Here is a 10,991-nt window from a genome sequence, read left to right as displayed (position 1 = left end):
AGGGTTACTCACCATGATAATCTAATCAGATATAATTAATAAAAGAAGAAGAAGATAGGAAAATCATCCAAAGTAACCAAAGTAGCTGTAGAGGGAACTGGTATGTTCAGGTTAAAATGTACAAATGACAGGAGGAGTAAATAACCGAGGATGAATACAAAAGCCTTGCACAGACTTTTAAGTGTAGTTTCTGGAACGCTGAAGACAAAAAAAATAAGACTATTGAAAGGGATGTGAAAGATTTATTTAGGGATAGAAGCAAAATAGAGAAAAGTTAGGAACACTTCTTAATCAGATGACTTCACATGAACTGAAAGTCAATTTTTCAATTCCTCTGTCAGAGAGAAGGTTCTTCAAACCAGAAAGGGGAAAACAGAACTCATTTATACGAGTACAGGTGCCTTCGAACGTGACCACAGAAATAAAACAGTAACAGCTGAAGAGTTTAGAAATCAGGAGAGGTGGCATCAAACATAAAGTGGTTCCTGTATCCTAAAGGAAAACAGACAGGCTCTGACAAATATTGATCCAGGTGGTGACGTAATCCGTGGAAAATTCTAGGATGAAATATTACTTAGAAGTTTGATAAGGATTTGGAAAAAATAGTGATAACCAGGCAGTAACAGATACACTGTGAACTAACCTCACATATATTTTATTGGTTTATTAGAAGGAGAGATTAAGGATGACAAGACTACAAGCCACCTGTCTTTAGGCAAGACATCTGCCATGTGTTTAATGATGTCTTCTCGAACTAAAATACAAGACTGTACAGGGAGGCCAATTTACTTGTCTGTTACTGATTAAAGAATTGTTACAATGTGTAGATTAATAGACAGAATGTCAGCTGGGTGTGGTGGCTCATGCTTGTAATCCCAATACTTTGGGAGGCTCAGGTGGGAGGATTGTTTCAGTCCAGGAGTTTAGGACCAGCCTGGGCAATATAGTCAGACCCCATCTCTACAAAAAGTAAAAAAATTAGCTGGGCATGGTGGTATGCACATAATCCCAGCTACTCGGGAGGCTGAGGTGGGAGGATCACTTGAGCCTGGAAGGTAGAGGCTGCAGTGAGTGGTGATGATGCCACTGCACTCCAGCCTGGGCAACAGAGCAAAATCCTGTTACTCATTCATGCATTAGTTAAAGTAAATAAATAAGTGGAATGTAACACTGAATTGAGGCGGAGGTTCCTGGAGCTGATGTTTGATTGTTCCAGTCTCTTTTTCTCTGTGATTTAGAACTCAGGATTGTGAAAGCAGAGGATGACATGCTACTGCAAGAGAGAGAAAATGCTTTGACAAGGTATTCCAAAGATACAGATAGGATGGAACATTGAGATGAAATAAGTACAACTTTTTTGGTACAAATGTGAAGTTCTGTACTCTTAGAAAATCAATTATGTAAGCACATGCTGGGGGATAACCTGAATATTTCTGAGAATGATATCTATGATTCAGTTGTATAGTGTGGCAGCCAAAAGGGCCAATGCCATTTTAGTTTAATACAAATGTAAAAATCAAAACCAAGAAGGTAACATTCCCATTGTGCTCTGAGCTGATCAGATTACAGCTGAAACACTAGATACAGCTCTAGGCTAGAAAGTTGAAGGAAGAATTGATAAACTGGAGTGTGCTTAAAGGGAGGGAAGCCATGGAATATGGGAAATGGCTGAACGACCTAGTGATGTTAGGCTGGGAAGAAAAAGAGACTTCAGGGAGTCAAACATGATCTTAACACAGATGAAGGCTGTTAGAGAAACTGAATTTGTTTAATGATGGCTCAGAAGGTAGAACTGTATTTAAAAAGAAAAGAATTCAGCTCAACATAAAGAAAAACATTTTAACAACTGGGGGTATTTAAACATCAGTTGGGCTGCTGTGTGGCAAGTTCCTCATCCGTGGAAGCATCTAACACAAGTTAGAAAGGCACTGGTCTGAGAGGTTGTAAAGGTAACACTTACTTTGCAGTTTGTGAGATACTGAAATTGGTGACGGCTAAAGGCCTTTCAAGGTAGAATTCTATGCCATGAGAACTGCACTGAAATTGGTCACTAAAACACAATGTCAGGGAAGTTTTTATACAGCATAAATAAGACTATGAACCGCTTATGACTTCATATTTTTAAAAATCTATCTACAATAGATAGATTTGGGATTATTAATAAGACTGAGCAAGTATAGATAATGGAATATTACCTTGACAGGGTATGAAAACAGCTTAACAAAACCAAAATCGTCTCCAGTGGCTAAGAGGGAACAGTCTTTGGTAAGACTGGCAGCATTTACATCAGTTATATCGCTATGTGCTGGCCAGATTCCCTCACAGGTGGGGCCCAGAACACAGGTCCATGTGTCCCACTCTATCTTCTCAATCTGAAAAAGAAGGAAAGAGAATTACAGTTTGGTACAGCCTAGTTTTATTCAAAAGAAACAATTGACATCTGAGTAATTCTAAATGACTTTGCCGACATTAGGTATTTGTGTTGAGTGCTAAGGCACGCAAATTCTAAGTTGCGCATTTAAAGTTATATTTTCATTGTCTTAAGAAACCAACATGGCAGTAAAATATCCAAATGTTTTACTCCAGATAAAATGAACATTTTGAAAGTTGACAATAATAAGGTATTCTAGTTCATAACTAGACATTTATCATCTAATAAACCATAAGCTGGATCCAGATTCCCCACCCCAGCACTGATGTCTCAGGCTGGAAATTCTTTGTTGTCGGGGCTGTTCCGTGCATGCCAGGATGTTGAGAGCATCCCTTGTCTCCACCCACTGGATGCCAGTAGCATACCCTTGTCCCTTAGGCATTACCAAATGTTCCTGGGAAGCAAAATTGCTCCTGGTTGAGAATCTGAGCTAGACTGATCGATGGAGATGATCATTTAGCAAATTATTTTAAAAAGCTACAAGACACAGCCTTAAAAAAATGACTGCTTCCTTGGAGGAAAAAGTAATAAGATTCTGCAGCAAGCTTTTATGCTCTAGAGAGACTACTTTAAAAATCTGAAGAGCTATTCATATTGTATTGCCATGAATCTTTTATCCTTTAAAATTGTTTTGTCTGAAATTCTTGGCTAGAATATTTGTAATTTGTACAGTTTAAATCCTGATAAGATTGAGGTTTTTCTTTCCATTTTCTTAGTAATAGAAAATAACAACATTATCGCTTTCCTGGGAGATTCTATCTCATTTACTTTAATTCAAGATCTGCTATTATACCTTAGTATTACAGTTTCTTTACACAAAGCACTGTTCGGAAGGAGTATAAGAAATTAGAGAACTATAGCTAAATTATAGCCCAGACCTCTCCCTTTGAATTTGAAACTGCTTTGCATGTTACTTATGTACCTTGCCTAATTTCTGTTGTTTTCTGCTTGGTGTTATTGCTTAGAAGAGAAACTTGAAGATGAAGATGCTGCCAGGAGTTTTAATCACAATGTGGTAAGGTACTATGCATTTGTCACTCAAACTTCTCCTCATTCAATCTTGTATGTTTCTCTTGAATGCATACAGAGGTGGAACCAAAAATCTGCATCTGGTCCTGTGATCCCTTATGATTTCCTAACCTAACCTTCACAGGAAGAGAAGCAGGGAACCATCCTTTGCTGGTTTTGGAAGCAGGCTTTTGGCCACTGACTCCCTTCCAAATTCTAGATTCCATCTCCTAAGACTCTCCTTAGTCTACTCGAAATCCCTACAGTGGTGCTGGCCTCGTCATCCTCGCAGGAAAGAAAAAGGAGCTGGTATTGTTCCCCTGGCAGACACCCCAACACAACACCCTTGGCCAGATCAGGGCACCGTGCTCTCCAGGGTAAGCAAATGTCTAACTTGCTGGAAGCTACAGAAACTGCATTTAGTATGGAGCACTAAGAATGACACGATAATCCATAAATGCAAAAGGGTTAAATAAACTTATTAAAAATGCTGGAACTTAAGACGGAAGGAGAGTCCTCAAGGGGTCCCTTCCTTAGCACCTTGCTTCAGGTAGATATGTTGTTATCATATAACATGATATCATATCACATCATGACAAAGCAGCTGAGGCCCACAGAGGGGTTACATCACTGCAGTCACAGCATGCTTAGGAAGACGAACCGGGAGGTTTGCTCCAGAGAGTTTGCCTTCCAAAATGGTACTACTTTAACTGTACCATGTTGTATCAGATGGATTTGAAATGGACATTTTAACATTTGTCATATTGTAACAATTTGCTGGGTAAGCTTTGAATTAGTTTACCATGATTGTTTCTTAAAAAAAAAAAAAAATCGAATCTTTGAAAAAGATGTTCCCAAATCCCTCATGCTCAGTAGAAGGGCCTCACAATATTGGGGCTAACACGATGAGCTACCTCTTCAGTGCTCACGGCAGTGGCACTACTAGGGAAGTTGGCCAAGGAAACATCAGAGGGACTCCACAACCAATATCATCAGGAATCAGCCTCTGGAAGAACAAATGTGCACCGCAGAGTGACAAATTAAATCTTCAGAGTAAGAGCCTGTCACTTTGGGAAGCTTTATAACATGAATGTTCCTCTTGTGCATTTTCTTCTATATAATTGCTCATCTGTTCCAAGAAAGTCTCATCCTCCTCTACCATTTGGTTAAATTACATTTCATTTTAGTATACTTATTTGGGGGCACTGAAACAGGAAGGGAAAGTACAGCTGAAGTGATGTGAAATGATGCTTAAGTCCACAGGAGAAATTTAGGGGCTTCATGGTCTATGCTACAGAGTCACGCACGGATGCCTCTGGGTTGGGATCACAGTGCTGTGGGTCTTTTGCCCTCAAAGAGCCTTCGTTTCCTTATCTGTAAAACCAGATTGACAACTATCATGTAAAGCTGTTGCGAGGATTAAAATATAGGTATATATGTTACGAAATACAGATGGAGCCAAAAAAGAGCCTCAATAGCCAAAGCATTCCTAGGCAAAAAGAACAAAGCCAGAGGTATCATATTACTGGACTTCAAAATATACTACAAGACTATAGTAACCAAAAAAGACTGGTACTGGTATAAAAACAGACACATACGCCAATGGAACAGAATACAGAACCCAGAAATAAACTTGCACACCTACAGCCATCTGATCTTTGACAGAGTCAACAAAAATAAGCAATGGGGAAAGGACTGTCTGTTAAATAAATGGTGCTGGGATAACTGGCTAGCCATATGCAGAAGAATGAAACTGGACCCCTACCTTTCACCATATATAAAAATTAACTTAAGATGAATTAGAGATTTAAATATAAGGCCTCAAACTAAGAATCCTAGAAGGAAACCTAGGAAATAGCATTCCAGACATCCGCCTTGGCAAGGAATTTACAACTAAGTCCTCAAAAGCAATTGTAACAAAAACAAAAATTGACAAATGAGACCTGATGAGTTTAATTAACTAAAGGGCGTCTACACAGCAAAAGAAAATATCAACAGAGAAAACAGACAGCCTACAGAATGGCAGAAAACATTTGCAAACTATGCATCTGAAAAAGGTCTAATATCCAGAATCTAAAAGGAACTTAAGTCAACAGGCAAAAAAACCAAATAACCCCAATAAAGAGGGCAACAGGAGTTCAAGACGAGCCTGAGCAACACAGCAAAACCCTAGCTCTACTAAAACTATTATACAAAAATTAGCTGGGTATGGTGGTGTGCATCAATAGTCCCAGCTACTTGGGATGCTGAGGCAGGAGGATCACTTAAGCCCAGAAAGTTGAGGCTTAGTGAACCATGATGGTGCCAGTACGTACAGTCCAGCCTGGGTGATACAGCAAGACCCTGTCTTAAAAAGAAAAAAAGAGGGAAAAGATATGAACAGACACTTCTCAAAAGAAAACATACAAGCCACCAACAAATGTGAAAAAATACTTATCACCAATCATTGGAGAAATGCAAATCAAACCCCAAGATGCCATCTCACACCATTCAGAATTTCTATTATTAAAAGTAGAAAAATAGGCCAGGTATGGTGGCTCACGCCTGTAATTCCAGCACTTTGGGAGGCTGAGGTGGGTGGATCGAGGTCAGTCTGACCAATGTGGTGAAAGCCCGTCTCTACTAAAAATGCAAAAATTAGCTGGGCATGGCAGCATGTACCTGTAATCGCAGCTACTTGGGAGGCTGAGGCAGGAGGATCGTTTGAACCACGAAGTGGAGGTTGCAGTGAGCTCAGATCGCACCACTACACTCCAGCCTGGGTGACAGAGTGAGACTCTGTCTCAGAAATAAATAAATAAATAAATAAATAAACATAATCTGGCCAGGCTGTAGAGAAAACAGAATGCTTATTCGCTGATGGGAACATAAATTAGTTTAGCCTCTGTGGAAAGCAGTTTGGAAATTTCTCAAAGAATTTAAAAGAAAACTCCCATTCTACTCAGCAATAGCATTACTGAGTACATACTCCAAGCAAAATTAATTGTTCTACCAAAAAGACACGTGTACTCCTATGTTCATGACAGCACTATTCACAACAGCAAAAATACGGAATCAACCAAGATGCCCATCAGTGGCAGACTGGATAAAGGAAATGTGCAACATACACACCATGCAATACTGTGCATCCATAAAATATAAGAAAACCATGTTCTTTGCAGCAACACTGATGTAGCTAGAGGCCATTATATTAAGAGAATTAATGCAGGAACAGAAAAACAAATACCGCATGTTCTCACAAGTGGGAGCAAAGCATTGGGCACACGCAGTCAGAAAGCTGGGAACAATAGACAGTAGGGACTACTGCGGAGGGGGCAGAGAGGAGGAGGAGGCCAGGACTAAAACACTGTCTACTTGGTTCTGTGCTCACTACCTGGGTGACACAATCATTTGTACACCAATCCTCATTGTCATACAATAGACCCATGTAACAAACCCACACGTACCCCTGAATTTAAAATAAAAGCTGAAATTATAAAATAAAAACTAAAGGTATACAAAGTACCTGACAGTCAGTGAATGACCAGTAAATGAATAACATAATTAAAAATATCTCTTATTCAAGGCCATAGAAGTTTCTCCATAAAAAGAGTTAAAAAGAGGACCGATCAGAGACAAATAAATTAGAATTGGGGAGGGGAGTGAGATCAAAATTTATGAGTGAAAAATTTCCATTAATACAATGCCATCATCTATAACAATGTATATTTTTTAAGCACTACACATATACTTCCTTTACAATGAAAATGCAAATGTACAAGTGTCCAAATGTCTCTGGGAGAACCTTACAATACTGGGACAGTTTCAGGTACTGGCAAACTGAAGCAATGGAGAGGCAGATGCCTGTCACTCAGTGGCATACCTCCTTTTCCTCTAAGGAAGCAACATTTCCTCATCTTTCATCAACGGTTAGACCAGGGCTCATTATGTGTAGACCCTGAAAGAGGTACTTGTCTACAAAAGGCACCTAGCTTTCAAAAGGGTGTTAGTTTAGGGATTCAAAAATTTCACCTAGGCTTTGATTCAAAAATTAAAAAATTATGTATGTAGCTAAGGACATGAGGAAATGTGGAAAAAAGAAAACAGTTTGATACATTAGAATGCTCAGATTGCAGATTTTGTCTCAAAAAATAATTTCCAGGCTGGGCACAGTGGCTCACATCTGTAATCTCAGTACTTTGGGATGCCTCAGGGGGTGGGGGCGGATCACCTGAGGTCAGGAGTTCAAGACCAACCTGGCCAACATGGCGAAACTCCACCTCTACTAAAAAAAAAAAAAAAAAAATACAAAAATTAGCCAGGTGTGGTGGCAGGTCCCTATAATCCCAGCTACTTGGGAGGCTGTGGTGGGAGAATCACATGAACCCAGGAGGGGGAGGTTGCAGTGAGCCAAGATGGCGCCACTGCACTCCAGTCTAGGCAAAAGAGAATTTTTATTATTGTTATAGATTATAACAAAATTTTTGTTATTGTTATAGATTATATATTAGGTTATATATATAATTTTTGTTATACAAATTTTTATTATAGATTATAATGTTCATAATCACAAATAAACATTGAGAAAACATGTTTCAAAATGTATGTTCATAAAAAGCTTTGCACAAAATGACATGTCAAATGGAAAACGCAATGTATGGCATCCAAGTTGTTAGCTTATTCATTGTCTTCAGGCAGAGAAAAATTAAGCAGAGCACCAACTGTATATTGCTATACCATAGGTGTAGTAAATCCATATGTTCTGGAAATCAGGAAACCAGATTAAGCAATCAGATTTAAGACATGATCAAGCTTAAAGATATACTAATTATAATCTATATTAACGTTGATAGATTTTATTAAAATGCACATATTAAAACTTCCCAAAATATCTTTAAATTTTTTTACGTATGATTGTTACCTCTGAAGGTCTTATTATATGCCGTTTGCCTCTTGGAGCTTCAAAAAATAGTTGTTCTTTGGCACCTGAATTAACTTGCAATAATTTTCCTGTTGTGATAGAATGAAGTAGAGAAACAATTAAACACTGACTTTATCTCTTTATTATAAAATGAGAAGCATGGCTGCCACCATTTTAATTTATTTTAATCAAAGTCTCATAAATTGAGTAAATACATTTAGAAATTATTCAGAAGGGGATGTACAGCCAATTACATGATGTGGTACAAACACCAAAGCTGTCATTTTTAGAATATGGACTTCATCAAATTTGACCTTGAACATCCTTCAAGAACAGAAGAATCAAGCTTGATATGTTTTACTCTGTTGCATTGAAAATAACTACAGTTTTCCAAAGCCTGAGAAAAATAAACTTTCCCCTCTTTTTCCCAATTGCCTCTCAGCAAACTGTGTTGGCAAGAATTATGGCATTAGAAGATTACAGCAATTAGAGGTAAAAACCTTATTGTGAGCATTCATTCACATTTACTTAGGTCTAAATTCTAGATTTGCCTTTAAAGTTTAGAAACAGAAAGAACACACAAAACAAACTATAAATGCTCATTTCTTCCCTACCCTTCAGTGTTACTTGAAAATTTGAAAAGAAATCCAGGACTTTCTCCAAAGAAAATGTTGGGCAAAAATAGTCTTTCAGTCTGATGTACAATTATAATCTTGGATTTGATGTTAAAAAGTTTAGATTTCGTAATTCTCCTCCTACAATGGCAACAATCTTGTAAGGCTTAAAATGTAAATGACTCAAGATATACACATTCCAGTATTTTTAGCATTTAAAAAAATTATTAAAAATTTCAAACATGTATAAAACAAGAGTATCAGGAACCCCTGTATGCCCACTGTCCAGCTTCAACAGCTGTTAACACATGGGCAACCCTGTTTCATGAACCTCCACCCTAGATTATTTTGAAGCAAATTTCAGACATAATATTTTACCTATAAATAATTCACTGTACATATACATAATATTTCTCCATTTGCTTTTTCCCATAACTATGTATATTGAGTAGTCTTGAAATATCTTTCTTAGAAAAATAATACCAATATTAAGTCTTTGGTTTAGATTGTGTTCTTTACCATTTAAATATGCACCACCTTGATCTGAAATCTAGCTTGGCTAATTTTTTTGGGGGGGGAGAGAGGGGATGGAGTCTCACCAAGCGCCCAGGCTGGAGTGCAGTGGTGCAATCTTGGTTTACAACAACCCCCGCCTCTTGAGTTCAAGCGATTCTCCTGCCTCAGGCTTCCGAGTAGCTGGGATTACAGGTGCCCACCACGCCCGGCTAATTGCTGTATTTTTAGTAGCAACAAGGTTTTGTCATGTTGGCCAAGGTAGTCTTGAACCCCTGACCTCAGGTGATCTGCCTACCACAGCCTCCCAAAATGCTGGGATTATAGGCATGAGCCACCACACCTAGCCTAGTTTAGCTAATCTTAAATTGTATATCTACTTCTATGTGATAGCTAAAAATACGGTTCTCTCATTTCTAAACTGACAACTTTAATCATTTCTAATTTATTATAACATGGTAATTAAGGGATTTTTCCTTGTCTCAGAACAAATATATCTGAAAGTGTGTACTGTGAAATGGGCACATCTTCTGACTTTATGGCTGAATATATGTTAAGTAAGCAAAGGAAAAAAGGGAGTTAATTACCTTTGGCTATTTAGAATTATAAGAAAATGAGTAACCAATACTTTTCCGATGAACTAAATACATCTGTAAAGTAATTCTAGTTTTAGGACACTCAAGAGTGACTGCAAATGACAAAGCATGTGGACAAACAGTTAAAGGATTCAGTGAACATATTCTTTGAAAATGGCTAATTTTAGACAATTTTTTGGCCACGAGATACTAAAAGAACTCAGAGGACTGTAATTCTCAGATAAATCCCAACAATTCACTTTACACCACAGTTTCAAAGACCATATTTCACTTAAAAGGAAAAGGGAGAAAAATCTCTCAGTGGGGTAATTTATGATTGCAAAAACATTCGAGAATCTAAACACATAGACCAGGACTGGAAGTGCTGTGTAGCGTTGTAGACAGCTTGTGGGGTCCGCATCTAGTCCGTGCCCCTTCCCCAAGAACTGCCCCTGTGGTCACGTTTGTACTCTGGCGGCAGACGTTGACACAGAAGGGGCCAGACACACACTGGGCTGGGTAATCAAATTCTCTCTCTTGGGAAATTGGAATCTGAGAGGCTGAATTAGCAGGTGCCTACCGGGATAAGATGTGGATTTGGGGCCTGTGGGTGGTGTTCTGGGGCAGCTGAGACTGGGCCATGTGCAGAGGAAGCAGAGAAAGCCTGCTTGTGCAGAGGGAGGAGTCAAAGGCAGAGACAAGACCCAGAAGAGCAGTTGCTGCTGAACCAGCTGCCTAAGGGTGGGAGAGGAGGGGGAGGGGCTGCTTGCTTGGTTCCTGTATGTTTTCTAGCTCATTTCTAAAGTCAGTACCTTGGCAGGTGTTGCTTCCTGCTCTTGAATTCTATAAAATATCTCCACATCTTTCCAATAAACTCATGTTTTATTATTATTTTAATATTTAAGCTGGTTTCCAGCCTGGGCAACATGGTGAAACCCCACCCTACTAAA

General features: G+C 38.7%; 1 protein-coding gene across 7 annotated transcripts in view; it reads right to left on the bottom strand.

Moving 5' to 3' along the window:
- Positions 1 to 10,991, bottom strand: part of EML6 (EMAP like 6) — a 253,399-nt gene that overhangs the window by 45,040 nt on the left and 197,368 nt on the right. For all 7 annotated transcript variants that reach the window (XR_005202459.1, XR_005202460.1, XM_017542366.2 and 4 more), the window contains exons 25-26: positions 8,340 to 8,428; positions 2,196 to 2,372 (exon numbers count right to left, since the gene is read on the bottom strand). Coding sequence is in view for 5 of the 7 variants with exons in the window: in XM_017542366.2 (XP_017397855.1) it covers positions 2,196 to 2,372; positions 8,340 to 8,428 (266 nt within the window). In the remaining 2 variants the exon portion in view is untranslated. The remainder of the gene's footprint in view (positions 1 to 2,195; positions 2,373 to 8,339; positions 8,429 to 10,991) is intronic.

Source organism: Cebus imitator, unplaced genomic scaffold (assembly GCF_001604975.1).
Source record: "Cebus imitator isolate Cc_AM_T3 unplaced genomic scaffold, Cebus_imitator-1.0 Scaffold143, whole genome shotgun sequence".
Lineage (NCBI taxonomy): Eukaryota > Metazoa > Chordata > Mammalia > Primates > Cebidae > Cebus > Cebus imitator.
This window is presented reverse-complemented; position numbering and strand designations above follow the sequence as displayed.